Here is a 19,486-nt window from a genome sequence, read left to right on the forward strand (position 1 = left end):
CGACGCGGTTGAACCCCCAAATCCGGCACAGCCGGGAAGAAACCGGTCGCGGCGCAAGGCCCCGAGCGGCGCCGCTAGGACCCAGGGCCTCTGCCTGGGCACGAATGCGGCCAAACCAGTTTGGATGAGCCACCAGTGCCGTCACCGTCACCGGGGCCACCCTCGCCAGCGCCGGGCCGCCGTGGCCGCCGCCGGATTCCCCTGGGGTGAGAGGGGGCCCCCCAGAGAGGTGAGTGGCATTGGGGGGGGTATGGGGAGTCTCTGAGGTCTCATACAGGGTTGTGCTGCTGGTACCAATCTTGCCGGGGACCCCCCCCAGGTTTCGGGGGGGGTGTGCGGGAGCTTCGGAGCCATCTCACCGCAGCAGGGCAGGCTGGGGGCAACGTTTGTGACCACTTTCATTTTGGAAATGGGGCAGGAAACTCGGGAAATTGTGGGGGGGAACCCGGGAAATCGGGATGGTTTGGTGTCAAGCTGTTCGGGTTCATCCCTGGGCCCCTGGGTGATGACGGTGACAGTCTCGGGGTGGCTGTGAGGATCGAGGGGAGCCAGTCCTCATCCCCGGGGCTGAGCCGGTGTCTCTCCCTGCAGGTGACAGGGACAGGAATGACAGCGGTGATGGGGACAGCTGGCGTCCAGGGCCTGGAGCTGAGTGAGGAGTGGCAGGACGAGGACTTTCCCGGGTGAGCGGGGGATGTGACTGGCACCCCTGGCCCAAATCCACCCACTAGGCACTGCCGGCACCATCCTGCTGATCCCCCCCCCGTCTCCGTTTCCGTCTCCGCCAGGCTGCTCCCAGAGGAGGACGCCCAGGGTCCCCCGCGGCCCATGCGGAGGCGGCTGTCGGCGCCGGAGCTGAGCCTGGCGCTGGAGCGGACCGAGAGCGCCGAGCGCTCGCCCGACGCCAGCATCGACCTCGACCTCGACGCGCTGGAGACGCCCTCGGGGAGTGAGCCGGAGGGTCCCGATGCCTTTGAGTGGGAAGGTAGGGCCGGGGCCTGGACGCCTGGGTCCTGCCGCGGTCGGGGAAGGGATGTGTGTTTGGGGGGGGGTTCCAGGACGCCTGGGCTCTCCCCCAGTCCAGGGGTGGCGGGAGGGATTCCCGGACGCCTGGGTTCCTCCCTCGGCACCTGGCTAACCGGGTGCCCGCAGACGAGGGGCCGTGCCCGGCGGGCGCCCGACGGGTGCTGGACGTGGAGGACGAGGGCGGCCGGCGCTGGAGGCTCTTCCTGGGCGAGCGGCTGGAGCAGAAAGTGGATCTGAGCGCGGTGGAGCCCTACACCCGGATCCTCTCCCACGGGGGTAACGCTGCGCTCGGACGCCTGGGTCCACCCTGCCGACCCGCAGGGCTGGTGCTTAGAGCGGGGTGGGGGGTGGAAACCATCCTGGGGGTCAGGACTCCTGGGCCCCCTCCTGGAGGGGGATGGGGTGGTGGTTAGTGAGGTGCCAGGACTCCTGGGCCCCCATGTGAGGGTTGGGGCGGGGGGGGGGGGGGGGGGGACGGGTGCCGGCCGTGCCACCCTCCGCTCTGCCCAGGGTACCACAGTGAGGACCTCGGCGCCATCCTGCTCTTCGCCGCCTGCCACCTCCCAGACGGCAGCATCCCTCAGTACAACTACGTCATGGAGCACCTGCTCAGGTGGGACGGGCCGCGGGAGCCCCCGGACACCTGGGTCCCTTCCAGAGCACCCCGTGTCTCGGTTTCCCCGGACCGACAGACTCGCCCTGCAGGTACATCGTGGGCACCCTGGAGGTGACAGTGGCTGACCGCTACACGCTGGTGTGCCTGAGCGGGGCCGCGGCGCGCGGGCAGATCCCGTCCTTCGGCTGGATGAAGCGCTGCTACCGGGCCGTGGATCGGCGGTGAGCGTGCACGGAGCCAGCGGCGCGCATGCAGGAGCTGGGGGCAAGCGTGCAAAGCGAGCGTGCAAAGCAAGCGTGCAAAGGCAGCGTGCACGGAGGTCGGCGGTGAGTCTCCCCCCCTTGTACACACATATTTCCGCATCCTTGCAGGCTCCGGAAGAGCCTCCAGGCCGTCATCATCGTCCACCCCACCTGGTACATCAAGGCGCTGGTGGCTCTCTCGCGGCCCTTTCTCAGGTAGCGAGGGCTGCGCGCACCCGCGGGTGCAGCTCCCCGTGCAGTTGCCCGTCCTGGCGAAACGCCGGCGCAAGGCGGGCGGCTGAGGCCCCTGCCGTTAGGCGTAACGAGCTGCGGGGCCTCGGCCCCCGTCTCCCCCAGCCCCACGTTCAGCGGCAAGGTCCGGTTCGCCGCCAGCCTGCAGGAGCTCACCCGCCTCGTCCCCCTGGAGCCGGCGCTCGTCCCCGAGCCCGTCCGGCGGTGAGTCGCCTCTGCGGGGTGGGGGGGGGGCCGGGGTTGGGATTTTTTTGCGGCGTGCCGGCCACGGGTGCATTTCTCTCCCCCTCCCCAGGCTGGAGCCGAGCTGGGATAGCCGCCGGGATGTGCCGCGGTGACGGCGAGGTGCCACCGGGGACCAGTCCTGGCGGGGACGCGCAGCGGCGTTGCGGCGGCAGCTCTCGCCATGCCAAAAGCGGTGGCTGAGCACCCGCAGGGGGGATAAAGGACGCGGACACGAGCGCGGTGGCTGGTGTGTGCGGCGGGGACGGTGGCGGGGGGGGATTTGGCACCCCTCTGCCCCATCCGCTTCCCATTAAACAGGGCATTTCCTGCTTTTCCGAGCAGCGCTTTGTGCAAATTTGGGGGTTCCCGTTAGCAAAGCGGGGAGCGGCGAGGAGGCGCTGGCGGCTCGCGGACGCGCTGCTCGGGCCAGCACAAGGGTTTTATTTCAAGGGTGGGTTTTTCTCCGCGTGTTTTCCGGAGGAGGGGGGGGACAAAACAACTGACTCAAGCATCCGCACTCGCTTACGAAGGCCGGGCGCACCGTGTTGCTGGAAAAGCCCCGCGCGGCAGCGTGCCGCCACGGCTAAAGCCCAGCCGGCGCTCTTTATCCTATACACGCGCGTGCCCAAATTCAGGAGCCCGAGCGAGTGCCTCCTTCCCGGGGTAGCAGCCGGGTTCGGGTCCCGTCCTGCCTCGGCCGATCCCGGTTAAACCCCGGCGGCGATCCCGCGTCGAGGTGGGAGGCGCTTTCGGAGCTTATAAAATACCCTAAAAACGCAGGAAGGCGCAGGTTTGCCGGTGGTAGAAACGCCAGCTGGGAGGGAAACGCGGACTCATCGCCGCCACCGCCGGAGCCGAAGCGATGCATCGGGAGACGCCGCAGGGTCCAGGTTTAATCCGCTTTTTGCTCTTTTACGTCTTTTCCGAGCAGGTGCCGTGCTCCTCCGGGCTGGCCTCGCCGCGATCGCCCGGAGAAACCGAGGCAGCAGCCGCTCGGTGGCCCATCGGCGACGGTCGGGGTGGCGAAAGGGGTTAAAACGGGAGGGTTTGGCCCATCTCGCCTGCGCCCGGCAGCTCCCCGCGCAGTTCGGGAGGGCGTCCTTTAGGCCGAGCTTTTTTGCGCCTCCAGGAAGGAGGGAGGTGCGTTGCGGACGACCGAAAGCCACCAGGAGAAACGTTGAGGACGCGGGACGTGGGGTCAGCAGGAAAACGCTCCCCCCCCTGCCCCGGCTTGCACGTTGGGTTGCAACGGGGTTGCAGAGGTTGAGGACACGTTAAAACCGCGCTCGGGCCGGTGGGGAGCCGTTTGCATAAATTACCGCGGGACTAAAGCGCTTGAGGTTGGCTGTTCCTCCAGGCAGTTCAAGTTTGGGCTGAAATAGCCGGGAACCTGCAAAGTCCAAGAGATGCCGGGTTACAAAAGCCTGAGGTGCCTACAGGTGGCAGGAGTATGGATGGTTTGGGGGGTGAAGGTCCCTCACTCAAGGCATAAACCTGCCTAGCCCCAGCGCACAAGCATCTCGTTTCACTGTGTTAATTAGCTGGTAATTAGCTGTCCTGCCTCAGACGGCAACAGAGGTGCTCAGGGATGTCATGGCCACCAGCATGCCCCGCTCCCGAAATCGCTGCGGTACTCACGCTACAACACCCGGGAGTTGCTCCACTGTCGCTCCCGTCCACCCTTGGACCTCATCTCCTGGACGGCGCCTGTCTGCAGGGAGAGGACGGAGACACGTCACCCAACCGTGAGACCTGTTACCCAACTATAAGACCCGTCACCCACACCATAATGCCTGTCACGCCAGCTGTGAGATCCATCACCCAACCATGGGAGCTCATCACCCCAACTATGAGACCTGTCACCCAACCATGAGACCTGTCACCCAACCACAAGACCCATCACCCAACTATGAGACCTGTCACCTGAACCATGAGACCCCATCAGCGCAACCACAAGACCCATCACCCACCCATGAGACCCCACCACCTCCAGTGATGATACCCATCACCCAACCATGAGACCTATCACCCAACCATGACACTCGTCACCCAACCGTGAGCGTGGGTATGGTACCATGGGCAGGCCTTCACCGGCGGCCATGTCATTGGAGCCGATGTGCGTCAGGTGCATGAAGTTCATGGGCTCTCCGATCATGGAGCGGTCGATCCGTCTCCTCCTCTTCTTCTGCAAGTGGATGGAGGCCATTAACCCCTGCAACCTTTGCTGCCTGGAGACCCCCATCCCCACCGACCTGGACTCAAGACCCAAATGCGCTCCCAAACTGGCCCGCTCGAAGCTACTTACAGGCTGCGGTTTCTCTACGACGCAGCAGCCCAGCTTGTGCCAGAAGTCGCTCATGTTTGCGGTGGCAGCCAGCGTTCCTCCTGCGAGGGGCTGGGACCGGCACGGAGAACCCGGCGCCGGCTCACTCCATGGGGACGGAACGAGGGAGTCCAGGGCACCTAGTCGGGACGGCCAAGACAGCGGCTGCCGGCCCTCGCACGGCTCCTGGCACGCACCTGGAGGAAGGCAGAGCTGAGGAGGGCTGTGTCACGGCACGGAGGAAGCCGGGAAGGATTTGTCCCCGGGTGCTGGGACGGGTTCCTTCGCCAGGGACGCGGACCAGCCACCTCGGGGACGTCGGGGCTGCGGGATCCGCCACGCTCCCCCGTTGGGGCTGCCCCCAGCTGCCGCCCGGGTGATGCATCGTACTGGGGAAACTGAGGCACGGCACAGCGAGGAGCGGCGAGCCGGCGGGTTGGGAGTGGGGACCGATTCCCAGAGTCCCAGCACCCTCCGATCAGCCCTAAATCTGCTCCCTCACTCAGATCCGGCTGGAAAATCCTTCCTGATTGATTGTTTTCCCGCAAGGTGGTTTTCAGCTGGATCAGCTCCTGACCGGCCGGCCGCTCCGGCAGCGGCAGTGCACAGCGGGGCCGGGGCCGAGCGCAAAGCCCCGGCATGGACCGGCTGCTCCGCCACCGCATGCTCCCACCGGCGCAGGATCCGGCCCCATTACCCCGCTCCCGGGAACCGGCCGCAGCACGCTGCAGCAGGCCGGAGAGACGAGCCGACCAGGGGGAGCAAATCCCAACTCCCTGAGCAAGGCCGCTATAAATATCCCGGCCTTTCCGAAAGGCGCCGGAGGTTGAGCTCTTCCGCTCCGACTCTAAAAGGAGACGGGGAAAAATAAACAGTGGCTCTGCCCGGCGGCCTGATTCTGCCCCCAATCCGCGTGGTTTCGGGGTGCGACGCGCCAGCCTGCCCACGCCGAGCTTCGGGAGCGGAAAGGGGGCTCCCGCTTTTCACCCCAAACCCAGCTCCCCCCCCCCCCGCACCGAGTGACAACTCGTCACCTGCAAAATCCACCCGGCGCCGTGCACAAAACTCACCCGCCCCGGCAGGGAGACCCCATGCGCCGCGTCCACCCTCCGCCGGCGACGGGCCGGAGCACAACCCTATATCAGCCACCGGAGAATCCCCACGCCACGGCGGGGCCGGTTTGCAACTGCGCCGAGGAAAGCCGGCACCTTCCTGGTGCTCAAATCCGGCGGCAAGCGGGTGCTGGGGCCCGGGAGAGGGGGTTCAAAATTCTTCCCCTGCACCGGAAAACAGGAAAAGTCCCTTCCTCTGCCCCGGCGCCTCCGAATGCTGCCAGGGTCCAAAGTCCGCGGTGGCCGGGCTGGCGCTTCCTGCGGGCCCGGCGCCTGCGCGGCCGCCTGGGAAACTCCCGGGTGCCGGCGGCCCGATGCCGAAGCCGGTGACCCCCCCCCGAAACGGGGCTCGACCGCCTGGGAGAAAGGGGATGAGGATGCTCCGACCCTGCGGCATTGCCAAGGCCCCGTTGTCCCTTGGTCCAGGGGCCCGGCCCTCGCCGCAGCGTCTCCGTGCTGGGCAGAATGTGGCCCCTGGGGTGTCAGGGCTGCCCCGTTGCCCCCACCGCGGCATCCCGGCTCGGGGTGCCGCCGCAGCCCATCCCCGTGGCGTCGGGGCGCCACATTAGCGGCGCCGCGGGAGAGCTGGGGATGAGCGAGGGGGGACGGGAGGTCTCCCGGCGCCCCCCCCGCCCCCCCGGCTCGCCGGCACGGTCCCGCTCGCCCCCGGCGCTGGGCGGCGCGGGCCTGCCCCGACCTGCTCCGCCGCGGCCGCCTGCCAGGGCCGGGAGCTGGGGAAGAAGCCGAAAATCCCTGCCGCGCCCTGGCCCGGCTGGCTCGGGGGGGCTGAGCCTGGCTCAGGGGGGCTGAGCCTGGCTTGGGGTGCTGAGCCCAACCCGGGGGGCTGTGGGGACCCATCACCCCACCTCCAGCCTGGCCCCGCGTGTGCGCAGGGAGGGGGAGCCCGGACACCTGGGTCCTTTCCCAGCCTCCGGATGGGCCTGAAATGTCCCCAAAGGGCCCCCGGCCACGAGGACCCCCGAGGGGTCCTGGGGGCACCCTGACCTCCGCGACGCTGTGATGTCCCCACCGGCTCAGGGGACACCCCGTCCCCCGTCCCACCTCAACCCATTGCGGCTTGGCGGCGAAACGTCCCCCAGCGAACCGAGCTGAGAACGGGCAGGTTGTGACACCCTCGGCACGGTGCAACCCGGAGCTGCCGTCGGTGCACGGCGGGGCTGCGGCAAAGCAAGGGCGGGTGACGCCGGCGCCCACGACACCGCCGGACCCAGGGCCAAAATCCGCCCCGGAGCACCCACTCGCTCCGACGCCTTCCCCGAAAATGGCTTGATCCCTTTCCAACGAGGATCTGGGGAGAACCCGGATTCCGCTGGGGCTATTTTTCCTCCCGGCTCCGGGTGCAAACCTCAAGGTCGCATCGCCCCCCCGGCTCAGTAACCCAATGAGGAAGGGAAACTGAGGCACGATGCTCCGAGCGAGCGACCGAGCCGAACCCGGAGCGGCCTCGCTGGGCGCCGCAGGTATTTATAGCCGTTGCTCGGCCTTCCCTTTCCTGGGCAGCTCCCGGTGCATCCCGGCGGCCCTCGGTTCGCTTGCGGGTGGCTCTCACCGGGCTGGGGGGGGTGTACCGAATTTGCCATCCCGACTTTTCCTGGAAACCGGCGGAGGGGAAGGCGGGAGAATCCCTCATTTGTTTCCCGCACGGCGAGCTCAACCTCGTACGAGCCACCAGTGAAGCCAAGCACCCCCCTTCCCCCAAAAGCCGGCTGCTCCGGGAGGGCGAGGGGGGTTTGATCCCCCTCCGCTGCGGCTTTCCGGCTGGGGGAAACTGAGGCAGAGGGCCCGGCTGCGCCCGCCGCCGCCAGGAGGAAGGGACGCGGCGCAGGCATGCGCCGAACGGGCCGGCCGCCCACGCCAGCCCCCTCGTGGGGGGGGGGGGCGGGGGGGGCCCCTTCCTTCCTACCCCACGGTGGCGGCCCCCCGCCGCGCGCCCACCCTCGCGCCGGTGGGTTTCGCCCCGCGGCGCGCCCGCCCGCCCGCCTTGCACTTACGCCGCTTCCCCTCGGCCACCCATGCAACGAGTTGTGTCCGGCCTCAGCTGCCGCCACCGCCGCCACCCAAGCGAGGGGGGTGGCGCGTGTCGGGCCCCCGGCCCGCTCCGAGCACCGGCTCGCTGGAGCTCGTCCCGTGTCCTCCGGCCGGCGCTGGCTTTCCGGCCGGGCCCGCACGCACAAAATGACTTCCCGGTTGGGAAATCGCGGCTCTGCGTCACCGGCGGGCGATCGGCGGGCCGGGCTCGGGCTCGGGGGGGGGGGGGGGGGGCGGGGAGGGGGGTGCCGGTCCCACGTCGCGGGGCGTTGTGCCAGGCCTCGTTACGCCAGGCCTCGTTACGCCAGGCCTCGTTAGCGGGTTTTCGTGCCCCCCACCCCTCCCTCCGCGATGTGCCGGGGTTTTGCCCCCCTAGCAGGGCCCTGTGGGTCCCCCCCCCGAGCGCGGGGACCAGGGTGGCAGGGCCACGGCCGTGACGGGGACAGAGGGGACCCCCCCGTGTCCCCCTCACGCTGCCTCCCTCCGGGGGGGTCCTGCTGCCCCGGGGTGTGTGTGTTTGGGGGGGGGGGGCACAACCCTGCCCCGGTCCCAGCTGCCCCTCGGGGTACCGGCAGCGGTGGGGGGGGCTGGGAGGCCCGGTGCGGCTGGGGGATCCCGGTAGAGCCGGGGGTCCCGGGGGTGCCGTCGGGGTTGGGGGGGGTCCGGTAGTGCTCGCGGGGTCCCGGGGATCCCGGTAGGGCAGGGGAATCCCGTCGGGGCTTGAGGGGGGGGGAGTCCCGGTAGGGCCGGGGGTCCCGTCGGGGTTTGGGGGGGGGGGGAGTCCCGGTAGGACCGTGGGTCCCGTCGGGGCTCCCCGGTACAAGCACATGGCTGCTGCGGGGGGGGGGAGGGGGGGCTGCCTGCCCTGCGCCGGTGCCGGAGCCCTTCCCCGCCTTTCCAGGGCGATTTTGGGGTGAAGGGGGGGGGGCTTCCCCGGGGCCGCGCCCCGATCCCAGCCCCGGTCCCGGTCCCGGCGCGGCCCCATTACCTGCCCCGGCGGCGCAGTGCCCGCGGCGGCGGCCCCGTTCCCGTTCCCGTTCCCGGCGGCGGCCCCGTTCCCGTTCCCGTTCCCGGTGCCGGCCCGCGGCGCAGCGGGCGCGGCCAGGCGTGGCCCGACGGCTGCGGGACGGGACGGGACGGGACGGGACGGGACGGGACGGGTCGCGGCGCTCTCCCGGCGCCCGACACAGCTCGGCCCGGCCCGGCCCGGCCCGCGCCGCCGCACAGCTCCCCCCTGGCCGCCGCCAGCACTGCAGGGAGCCGCGCAGGGCCGGGGGGGGGGGGACCCGAGGGCGCCGGCAGGGCTCGGGGGTCCCGGGGGTCGGCAGAGTTGGGGGGTCCTGGCAGCGCTCGGGGGGCCCGGTAAGGCTTGGGGTCCTCAGCAGGGCTGGAGGGGTCCGGGGGGGCCGGCAGGGCTGGGGGTCCCCAACCTTGGCAGGGTTCGGGGGGTCGCAGCAGGGCTGGAGGGGTCCGGGGGGGCCGGCAGGGCTGGGGGTCCCCAACCTTGGCAGGGTTCGGGGGGTCCCAGCAGGGCTGGAGGGGTCCGGGGGGGGCCGGCAGGGCTGGGGGTCCCCAACCTTGGCAGGGTTCGGGGGGTCCCAGCAGGGCTGGAGGGGTCCGGGGGGGCCGGCAGGGCTGGGGGTCCCCAACCTTGGCAGGGTTCGGGGGGTCCCCAGCAGGACTGGGGGTCCCGGGGCTCGGCAGGTCCCAGGTGTCCTGGCAGGGCTGGGGGTCCCCAACCTTGGTGGGGCTGGGAGTTGTGGACGTGGCCGGGCTGGGGGTCCCAGGGCTCGGCAGAGCTTAGGTCCCCGGCAGGGCTGGGGGGGCTCGGCCAGGCTGGGGGGGTCCCAGGGCTCGGCAGGGTTAGCGGCTCCTGGGGGTCCCAGCAAGACTGGGGGTCCTGGGACTCAGCAGGGTTGGGGGGTCCCCAGCAGAGCAGTGGGTTGGGGACATGGCAGGGCTGGGGGGGCCTGGTAAAGCTGGGGGTCCCCAACCTTGGCTGGGCTGGGGGTGTCGGGGTTCAGCAGGGCTTGGGGTCCCCAGCAGGGCTGGGGGGGCTCATCTGGGCAGGGGGTCCCGGGGTTCAGCAGGGTTAGGGGGGCTCCAGCAGGGCAGGGCATCGGGGGCATGGTGGGGCTGGGGGTCCCTGGCCTTGGTGGGGTTTGGGGGGGACCTGCCAGAGCTTTGGGTCCTGGGGTTCAGCAGCGTTGGGGGGTCCTGGGGGGGGGTTGTCTGTGGCCAGGCTGGGGGTCCCTGACCTTGGCAGGGCAGAGGGCCCTGGGCTTGGTGGGATTTTGGGAGTCCACAGCAGGGCTGGGGTTCCTGGGGCTCAGTGATGTTGGGGGGGGGGTCCCAGCAGGGCTGGGGGTCCCCGAGCCAAGCAGGGTGGGGGTCCCGGGCCCTTGTGGTCTTGGGGGGGGGGTCCGTACAGAGTGGGTGCTCGCAGGGTGCAAACGGGGCTGGGGCACTGGGAACAGCAAAGGCTGCCAGGATGGGAGGGGGCTGCCGTGGGGTCCCCATCCCTCCCCGCGGCCCCCCAGGGTTACGGTCCCCTCCCGGAGGGTTATTCCCGTTTTTTTCCAGGGATGTGGCAGGGCCACTCCGGCAGGCCCTGATTCTCCCTGCTCCCCCCCGGCAGAGGGTTCGCGGGGCTCTCGGGCCGCGGCTCCCCGAAATAGCGGAAGCCAAGGGGGGGGGGCCGGACCCGCGGCGGGTGCAAATCCGCCTTGCGCCATTTCCTCGGGCCCGCGGCACCGGCGATTGCCAGCCGGGGCGGGGAGGACGGGTTTCGTTATTTCTCCTTCGCTCTTGTTTTCGCCGCGCCGCCTTCCCCGACGCGCGACGGCGGGGTTTTGCCCCGTTTTCGGCTCCGGACGGGATGCGTCGTTCGGGCACGGCCTCCCCGCGGGGCTCGGCCCCCGGCGGCTCCTGAACCATCCCGCCGTGCTGCCCCCACCCGCGGGGAGGAAACGGTCCGAAATCCCCAACATCCCGATGGCTGCGACTCCGCGAAGCCCTAACAAGGCGCCACTGTGCCCGTTCAGGCGGGTGTCCGTCCGGCTGTTGCGACGAACAGTCGGAGAGGCCCCGGCTGATAATGCGCCGAGTGTTTGAGACCTCGTTTCAGCCGTTTTCTCATGCAGGCTCCCGCCTGAAGAGCCGCTTTTTCCCCTAGCGCAAGGCAATGGGTCAGATCCAGACACGGGCCGCGAGGTTGCCTCCTTACGGAGCATCCCGGTGCAATCTGTGTCCCTTGGGATCCCCCAAAACACTCCAGCTCCTAGGGAAGCGCTGGAGCATCTTCCACCATGCGCCAGGATGGCGTTTTTCCCGCACCACCGTGCCGGCACAGCCCAACTGTGAACGGGTCTATTTAGGAGAGCGGGACCCCGTATCCTTCACATCCCAGCGGGAAGGAGGAGGTAGAAAGAGCCAGGCAGAAAGCCGAGCGCTCGGGGACGCGGCCGGCACTTGGCAGAAACGATCAGCGCTCATCAAAAGGAAGGGGAAAGAAAAAAAAACCGCTCCTCTACAAATGCCGAAAGGAATGTTAATCCCGGGGAGAGGAGGGCGAGGGCCGCTGCGTGTCTCCTAGGCGAGGAGGGACGTTCAGGGCCGAGCCGCGGCCCGGCCGGGGCGGATTTGCAGGTCGCAGCCCCGGGAGTCGGGGATTTCTTTGGTCCCCGCTCCCCGGGCTTTGGCTACATGGCACAATGCACCTGGGGCAAAAGAAAGAGATTTTTACCCAGTTCCACGAATACGGTTTCGTGACCGAATGGCTGCGGGCTCAGTGATGCTGCAAAAAACCCCACGGCCGGGCCACTGAGACCAAATATCCGGAGCCCCAAGGTGGTGATTTACCTGCAAGATGTTTTCCTACACGGTTCGGGGGTACTGGGGCACCCCCACTTCTTTGTATGCAGGTAAAGAGGAGCCTTTGCCAGCCGAAAATGGGCCGTTCCCCTCGGATCCTGTGCTGAAGGTTACACGAGCAAAGCGGGAACAGTGACAGGTGGCTATATATATATATATATAAATAATATATAGCCGCCGCTATATATTTTTAACGCGTTTACACCAGCAGCAACGCCGCGCTGCGATCCCATCTCGGCGCCTCGCTTCGGGGCCCGCCGGAGCGCTTTCGCCCCGCCGCTCCAAAACGCCGGCGAGACCTTCTCCCCCTCGCCGTCTTGCGCGGAGCCGGCGACGGCGCGTGCGGGAGCAGCTGAGTCATCTGCCCACCCCGCGTCCCCCCCCCCTACACCCCCCCCCGCCTCGAAGGGGAGTTCGCCAGCCCGTTTCGAGGGGCTGCATTGCAGACCGGCGGCGCCAGCAGACAAAAGCCGAGCTGCGGCGCCGGCGAGCACAAAGAGCCGCTCCATCCTCCGAGCCCCTCGTTCCCTGGACAGGTAAGGGGTTGGGAGGATGCCGGAGGGGGAAGAAAAGCGACAGGATGCTTTTCGCTAAAAAAAAAAAAAGATTTTGCCCTGGGAGGATGGTGGCGGATTGGCACGCCTGGATTTTTGGGGGGGAAAGGGGAGAAACGCGCAGCGGTGAGCAAGGGCCGGCAGAGATGAGGTGAATAAAGGTCTCTTTTTCACCCCCGTTGCACGACTCTGCGGCACCCGAGGCGAGACGCTTTCTCCGGGGGCCGCACGCAACGTAGGATTCTCTCTCGTGCATCAATTCGCCTTTTCCGAAAGCATCTTTAATTTTTACGTCTCGCCTTTAGACTCCCTCTTCCCTTTTGAAGCTGTAAAATCCATTGTCCGAGGTCCTGCCAAAGGGCGCGACGGGGCGAATGATCTGTCACTTTTGAATCCGTCGTTGTGCCGAAAGATCCCCGGAAATATACCCCCGAGGAGGAGGCTATTTAAAAACACAGTAGCTCATTTTACCCTGGGGATGACACAGGAGCCTTTCATAGCCTTGGCGTCACATCGGGAATCTTAAATTTAGACGCTCGTCACCCCTCGCTGCGTGGACGGGGGAGTGGGGGAGGGCTTGATTCAAGGGATGCTTGAATCATCCTTTGGGATTCAGATTCCCAGCGCTTTAAAAAGGGGAAAACAACAGGAAAATAAGGAGATTTAGGGTTGGTGGTGTTTATTTCTTTCCACTGGCCGGGCCTCTGTGAAAACGGTCTCCGTTGCCAACCCCGAGGAGGTGAATGACATAATTCTGCCAGGGAAAAGCTAGTCAGCGCCGCCGTGACTCAGCTCCAGCAAGGCGGCTGTGCCGGAGGCAAAGCCGAACCGAATCGCCTCCCGCTGTTACCCAATTCTCCGCAGATCGGGGTGGGGTTGCGGGAGGCGCTCTGCGGCGCGGTGGGGCCGGCTGGCCGGCGGGCACGCGCGCGGCCGGCACCCGCTGCCCGCAGCCGGCAGGGTGGGTGGGGTCGGATGGAAACGCCGAGCGAGGTTTCTTCCAGGCTCTTCTAGACGGTTCGGTCGCGCTCCCCCGGGGCACAGAGGGGGGGTGGCGTGGGCACGGGCCGACCCCCGGCGGCTGCGGCTCGGGGAAAGGGCAGGAGCCTTTTGCAGGGTCTGTCGGGGAAAGGGTTTGTTTTATTCCCGTTTTCCACCCGCCCCGCTCGTGTGCCGCAGCAGGATCGATCCGTCGGCGACAGCCCTCCCTTGCTCCCCGCTGAACCCCTCTTTCCCACTCCACAAGCAGCAACGAGGTGCTCCGTCTTCGAGGCAGGAGATTGGGTTGGGAAGGCGCTAGCCCACACCCTGCCCTTCATTTCCAAGTCCACCGAGGGGCTCCGGTTTGTGCAAAAGGGGGAAACTGAGGCACAGAGTGACAAGCTCGCTTGCATGCACCTCCATACGATGGCTCAGCGAAGGGCTGTGACCACAACCCCCAACAGGATCAGCAGCAGATTGCTCCAGTCTCCTTTTAGTCCGAGCCCATAACCAAATCTCCTCCCAGCTGTGACACCACACTCCCCTGCCCCATCAGTTTTTTAGGGGGGAGTCCTGTGGGATTTGGTCAAATCCCATCTCAAGGCGTGAGGGTGTCGGTCGCTTTTGGGTGGCCCCGGGAGAGCCTCTCTCTTCTTATTCTCTCCCCTCACCCCCTTCCCCTTCGCAGCCTGAAAATGCTGGACACCATCAGCAGCCAGTACGATTCCTTCATCTACTGGAGGATGCCGATCCCGCGGCTGGACGTGGCGGAGCTGGAGGGGCTGGGGCTCAGCGACGTGGCCCTCTACAAACCCAAGGGAGGGCTGGGCAAGTTCGCCGGCGAGCGGCGACAGGGCAGCCAGGACAGCTCCGAAGAAGAGGACAGTCTGCTGCAGTTCAACAGCTTTAATTTCTGGCGAGCTCCCATCGCTAGCATTAGCTCGTTAGATTTTGATCTAATTTGAAGCCCTCCTTCCCCTCCCTCTGCCCCCCTGCCTTCTCTCTCTCTCTCTCTCTCTGCTAGGCATGCAAGGATTTGGTTTTGTTAGTTCTGTACATTGTCAGTTTGAGGGTTGGTTTTTCCTTCCAGGCAGTTTTTGACATTGCAAATTAACTCAGCGGTTCACCCCGGCCCTGTTGGCGATTGATAGATGGGCTCTCCGCAAAGTTTCAGCCTCTGTCTCCACCTGTTCCCTATTTTCTTCCCTTCCTGCAGCAACACTGGAAATTCCATGATAGGGCAAGCAGGGGCTAACATAGCTGGGGGCAAATGCGAGCGGAAAGGGCAAAACCAGCCGCCCCACTGCCCCCCGTGCCCATGCCACAGAGTACGGGACATGCGGGGAGGTGTCCGGGCACAGCCTGAACCCCGTGACCGTGACCATGTGTGTCCCTGTGCTCCGGGACTGCGCTGTCACGGCGGGAGGGGCTACATTTCGGCTCGTTCCTCTCCTGCTTTTTTAAGAAACTCATTTGTGCAAAGGGAGCAGTGCGGGACCTCCATTAGCTGACGGGAACCGTCTTCGCTTTGCAGACAGCATCGTCCCTGCTCCTCTCCCAGGGATGCGCAGAGACCCGTGCGGCTCTGCGCCCTGTTGGCCCAGTTTCTCCAAACGCTGATTTGTTCCCTGACCTTCCCCTTGGGATAACTAAGGTGGAAGAAGCAGAGATGCGCGCTGGTCCGGGCATGTGAGCCAAGTCTCTTTCTTGAAAAAAAGTATCCCTAAAGCCTTGCAGCCTGAGCCCAGCCGGGAGAAACAACGGCCCAGAGGGTAAATACGCAGCAGCTGAAGCATGGAAATGCTCTAGCCTTGTTTGTGGGCGGTTGATAGGGTTACGGTTGGGTGTTCACCGCACTGGATTTGATTTTCTCCCTTTATTATCCCCTGCTTACCTGAGCCCAGGTGTGATTCCTGACTTGGACTGGGATGCTGGGCTGCATCGTGGGACTGTCCTGTTCACGGCCAGACAGCAGAGCCGGACGGGTAACGAGCCGAGCTGAAAGATAGAAAGGAGAATTAATGTGATGTCACCCTGAAATGAAAATGTTTCCGGTTCCCCACCCAGTTATCAGTCCATTTCAAAGTAACAACCAAAAATGCTGCATTCGTTCAAATGGAAATCTTGTCCGGATGCTGTGTTTTGTTTGAGGGAAGTTTTAACCTGGGTTCTCAACAGGCTGCGGTCTTTTTCTCGGTGTCATTTCGAAATGAGGGGGAAAAAAAAAACCCAACTCTGAATCATTCTGGCTTTTACACAGTTTTTTTCACAAGGTTGTTTTCTGGGGGGAGCCGACCTGACAAGTTTGTTGTCCTGAATGTGCTTTCTGGCTTTGATTCAGTTCCATGGGCCAGCTTGTGAAACTGTGATGGATATTGGTGAAATTGTGATGTGGAGCGTCTCAAAACCGTCCTAGGAGTGAGGGGGTAGGCGGCCAGTGGGAGGCTGAGGCAGCCTGAACACCCAAAAAGAGGCAGATATTGGAAAAAATCTGCACTCCATTAAAAAAAAAAAAATACAGTGCAGCTCTCCTGTAATCTCCAGAAATTACCCAGCCTGCTAACTTTAAATCACCTATTTTAAACCAGAGGTGAAAAAATGTAAACTCTACTCTGCAGAGCTGTTTGATTTCTGTGTTCCAGGCTGTGGAAACCACAGGAGAAGTATTTATTATGAAACTTTAAATAAAATTATTTAAAAAAATACACATTCCTGTGGACGCTTAAGAATCCATATAGACTGGAATCCAGCTCTTTCTGTAATTTGCCATGAAATTGTTTGAAGTCTTTTCAACTGTGAACTTGAAAACTGAAATGAGAATATGTAGCCTTGGATGTAACGTCTGTTTTTTCGGTTGGGATGCTGGAAATTGAAGAGGATGCTAAATAAAAGGCCTATTTCTGTGCCCCCTGCACCTGGTAGAGTGGTCTAGATCAATACTGTGTGGGCCTAAGAGGGCTTTGGAGGAACAGGATTTTTCGTTTTCCCTGGGAAATTTGGCTATTTTGACACCTCCCCACACACAAAAAAAGCGGGGGGGGAGGGGGAGAAACCACAGACTGGAAATCACCTATGAAAAAATGAGATCTTTGGGCTGGCCCAAAGTATTTTGTTTCAGACCAACGCTAAAAGAACCCACCGTAATATATTTCTAGAGTTGGGCATATATGCACACGTTCGTATACACCGCAGTGAAAAAGCCCTTTCAAAGCGAAAATTGAAACATCCTGCTCCGAGGAGGCTGAAGCGGAACATGCAGCTTTACGGGGTGGCTCCACTCCAGTAATTATTCTTTCTTCTAAATTAAATGCCACCGAAACATACAGGTTTCCCTCAAACACCTGGATTTTGACCAAGCCACGTTTACTGTTGGCAAAACATGATTTCAGCCTAGCTCCAGCGTCCGAACTGCAGGCAGTGACGTGGGCCAGGGCTGGTCGACAGCTGGAAGCTGCGGGTCGGGTGCCAGTTTTGGGACACTTTGTGCTGCTCATCCGGTTACCCCAGGGAGGGACTTTCAGAAATCTGCTTTTGTTTGGGAATTTCTCCCGCTGATGCTCACAAAATCACCTAGAAATTTGCACTGTCGCACTTACACTCCCCGCAGGGCTGTCCTGGTTGAGCCCATATCAACACGCCGGATAAGCGAGTGTCTGCTGGACCCTGATAATCCTTATCAGGGAGCTGAATTTGAGCATGTTTTTCCCTCTGGCCTCAGTTGATCTTGGGTGGCACACAGCTCCCGTGCGAGTCCCGGCATTTGTATCCAGCCGCGTGTAGTGTCCAGTTTTCGCCTTATCCCCACCTGGAAAACATAAAAAAACAAAAACGCGTGGACAAGTGACACTGCATTTGCCTCCACAAACTGAGGTTTTCTGGTCTCCAGCTGCTGGACTCTCATGCCACCCGCCCTTGACTACCCCCAGGAAAGTGTGTGTGTATATATATATATATATATATAATTTTTTTTTCAATATTTCAAAGTGTCCTGGCTTACCCCAGCACCCCAGTCTGCAAAGAGTTGCTCTGTCTGGCAATCTGTCACTGCCGCTTAAGTCTGCTGCCTTCAAAAACTGTTAAGAAAAGGATTTCCCAGCCACAGAGTGCTGAATATTTGCTCGTGTGAGCGTTTCACCAGGGGTTTGAGCCTTTCCAACCCAGCATTTTGCAGCTGGGGGTGTTTTCGCTCTGCCTTTAAATGCCTGGCATTCCTGAGCCTTTCCGAACAAAAGATTTTTGCTTTTTTTCCACAGCTCCACATAAAATCATCTTTCTTCTCGCCCTTTTGTAAGAAGGGGGGAAATATAAAGTGTCTTTACAAACGTCGTGGATTGCTCGCCCCATGCTGGCTGCTATTTGGAGGGTTCAAGAGCATGGAAAAACTATACCAGGAACCAAACTAATTATTTGAATTTTCCCCCGGACTCTCAGGTCTCTCCGCTCCCATTCGAGCGGCTCCACAGGTTTATTTCCATCAAAACTCTCTGCTCCGTAAGATTTTTTTTCCCTGAAGCCCTTTTAATGGCACATTGAAACGTCCTTTGCAGGAAGCTCGCATGTACAGCGGTGTTATTATTATTATTTAAATGCCAGCGATCGCAAACATGCAAACTCTAAGCTGGGATAAAACGTGGAAAAAGCGATTCCTTTGGCACGGCTGGCACAGAGGCACCTCTGTCCATCCCTTCCATGGGCTCGGCAGGGCCATAATCCTGGGGACACCAAGTGCAGAGAAGGAGGAGGAATTTTATTGATGGTCCTAATTAGAAGGGAAAAAAAGAAAAAAGGATCCAAGGGCTGTTGCAGATGTACTTGCATTTACACTTGCTCCTCATAGCAGCCGAAAGGGCACTCCGTTCCAAGTGAAATAAGCTCTTCCTGGCATCATAGGGCCCCAGCTAAAGTGCCCTCAGTGCCAAGCCCAAAGGGAATGAAAAAAAATAAAAATAAGAGACATGAGTGTTTCATATTCACCTAAAAATAGGCACTCGAGGGCTTTGGAGGGCCTAATAGGGGGGAATACCACACAGAGCAGGAGGCAGGGCTGACCTACAGTTCCTCCTCGCTGAGGGGACCCCCGAGACAGGAAAAGAGACAGAAGCGCACACACACACACAAGTATAAATATATACATATGTATTTATAGATCGAGGAGCCGCCGGCCCGCCGAAACGAGGGAGCGCCACGAGAAGCCGACGCCCGCCCCTCAAGGAGGAGCCAGCAGCACGCACAGGCGGTCGCTGCCGCCGCCGCCCCTTTTATACTTGGCGCCTAAACGCCTCGGCCGGGACTAAATCCGGGCGCATCACCTAACCGCATACCACTACGCCAAGCTGCTCAGTATTCCTCCGCTGGAGAAAATACTCCCCCATGCCGAGCTACCCCTGCTCCCAGTGCCGTCGCCGCCCCCCTCCAGGGCTGTGGGCGGGGAGGGGGCCGGGAAGGCAGGAATTCCTCCATACCCGCCCCGAGTTCTTCGTGGCAGAGCAGGGCGAGGCCCCGTCCCGCCTCCTCTCGCCCTTCCCTCCGCGAGCGGGCGGACTCTTTTGCGGAGTCGCACGCGGTATCCTTCCGCTGCCGTCTCGCTTCCGGGTCGGCCATTTTGTGGAGCGGCGGCGGGAGGGGCGGGAAGAGCGGCGGGGGAGGGAGGGGGGCGGTGCCGCGCGCCGGGAACAGCCGCGCGCGCCTGGGGGGGCCCGAGCCGGCGCGTGAGTGGGGCCGGGGCGGCAATTGGGGGGGGGGGGGGGGAGAGACCTCTGTGAGGGGCGGTGTTGGGGGCTGCCTAGGGGGCGAGACCCCCCCCCCATGAGGGGTGAGGTTGGGGGCTGTCTGTGGGGGCAGGCGGGGGGAACCCCCCTCCCCGTGAGGGGCGGTGTTGGGGGGGCTCTCTGTGGGGTGGAGATGAGGGGAACCGCCCCCCCCCGTGAGGGGCGGTGTGGGGGGGCTCTCTGTGGGGGATACAAGGGGGGGGGTCACCCTGAGGGGGGGGGGTCACTGATATTTGGGGCTGGTTTGGAGGGCAGTGGGCCGCTCTCCCAGCGAAAGGGGTGATATTGGGGGGGGGGCATGTGTTTTAGGGGTTCCTCTTGGGGTGTTCATGGGGGGGAGGGCCATGGAGAGGAGGGTCTCCACGCTGGAGATGGGGGTGGTTTGGGGGAGGGAGGCAAAAGAGGCGCCCTAAAAAGGGGATCCTGCCTGTGCATCTGGGGGAGATGGCTCGTTTTTGGAGAGAG

General features: G+C 63.5%; 3 protein-coding genes across 4 annotated transcripts; 2 read left to right on the forward strand and 1 right to left on the reverse strand.

Moving 5' to 3' along the window:
- The first annotated feature begins 175 nt into the window (after positions 1 to 175).
- BNIPL (BCL2 interacting protein like) lies at positions 176 to 2,474 on the forward strand. Its single transcript, XM_067313599.1, has 9 exons — positions 176 to 229; positions 592 to 683; positions 789 to 985; positions 1,153 to 1,302; positions 1,537 to 1,639; positions 1,732 to 1,863; positions 2,014 to 2,100; positions 2,242 to 2,340; positions 2,432 to 2,474. Exons 2-9 carry the CDS (start codon positions 607 to 609, stop codon positions 2,472 to 2,474), a joined length of 888 nt encoding a protein of 295 aa, XP_067169700.1. The 5' UTR covers positions 176 to 229; positions 592 to 606.
- Positions 2,475 to 2,782: 308 nt separating this feature from the next.
- On the reverse strand, positions 2,783 to 9,058 carry CDC42SE1 (CDC42 small effector 1). Of its 2 annotated transcripts, none has more exons than XM_067313597.1 (5): positions 8,834 to 9,058; positions 4,667 to 4,881; positions 4,436 to 4,546; positions 4,000 to 4,072; positions 2,783 to 3,751 (listed from the first exon to the last, which is right to left on the reverse strand). In XM_067313597.1, exons 2-4 carry the CDS (start codon positions 4,718 to 4,720, stop codon positions 4,001 to 4,003), a joined length of 237 nt encoding a protein of 78 aa, XP_067169698.1. In that variant the 5' UTR covers positions 4,721 to 4,881; positions 8,834 to 9,058; the 3' UTR covers positions 2,783 to 3,751; position 4,000. The 2 variants fall into 2 exon arrangements, with proteins under 2 accessions (XP_067169698.1, XP_067169699.1); XM_067313598.1 differs by lacking the exon at positions 8,834 to 9,058 and adding an exon at positions 7,809 to 7,979.
- Positions 9,059 to 12,136: 3,078 nt separating this feature from the next.
- MLLT11 (MLLT11 transcription factor 7 cofactor) lies at positions 12,137 to 16,167 on the forward strand. Its single transcript, XM_013962010.2, has 2 exons — positions 12,137 to 12,254; positions 13,942 to 16,167. Exon 2 carries the CDS (start codon positions 13,949 to 13,951, stop codon positions 14,216 to 14,218), a length of 270 nt encoding a protein of 89 aa, XP_013817464.1. The 5' UTR covers positions 12,137 to 12,254; positions 13,942 to 13,948; the 3' UTR covers positions 14,219 to 16,167.
- Positions 16,168 to 19,486: the final 3,319 nt, after the last annotated feature.

This window comes from Apteryx mantelli, chromosome 31 (genome assembly GCF_036417845.1).
Source record: "Apteryx mantelli isolate bAptMan1 chromosome 31, bAptMan1.hap1, whole genome shotgun sequence".
NCBI lineage: Eukaryota > Metazoa > Chordata > Aves > Apterygiformes > Apterygidae > Apteryx > Apteryx mantelli.

Excerpts from the sequence above, each read along its gene's own strand:
- BNIPL (XM_067313599.1), top strand. The coding sequence starts at position 607 with ATGACAGCGGTGATGGGGACAGCTGGCGTCCAGGGCCTGGAGCTGAGT. Across the intron at positions 684-788 it reads CAGGACGAGGACTTTCCCGG|GCTGCTCCCAGAGGAGGACG; the intron begins GTGAGCGGGGGA and ends CGTCTCCGCCAG. Across the intron at positions 1,640-1,731 it reads GTCATGGAGCACCTGCTCAG|GTACATCGTGGGCACCCTGG; the intron begins GTGGGACGGGCC and ends CTCGCCCTGCAG.
- MLLT11 (XM_013962010.2), top strand. The coding sequence starts at position 13,949 with ATGCTGGACACCATCAGCAGCCAGTACGATTCCTTCATCTACTGGAGG.
- CDC42SE1 (XM_067313597.1), bottom strand. The coding sequence starts at position 4,720 with ATGAGCGACTTCTGGCACAAGCTGGGCTGCTGCGTCGTAGAGAAACCG. Across the intron at positions 4,547-4,666 it reads TCGTAGAGAAACCGCAGCCT|AAGAAGAGGAGGAGACGGAT; the intron begins GTAAGTAGCTTC and ends ATCCACTTGCAG. Across the intron at positions 4,073-4,435 it reads CCGGTGAAGGCCTGCCCATG|ACAGGCGCCGTCCAGGAGAT; the intron begins GTACCATACCCA and ends CTCTCCCTGCAG.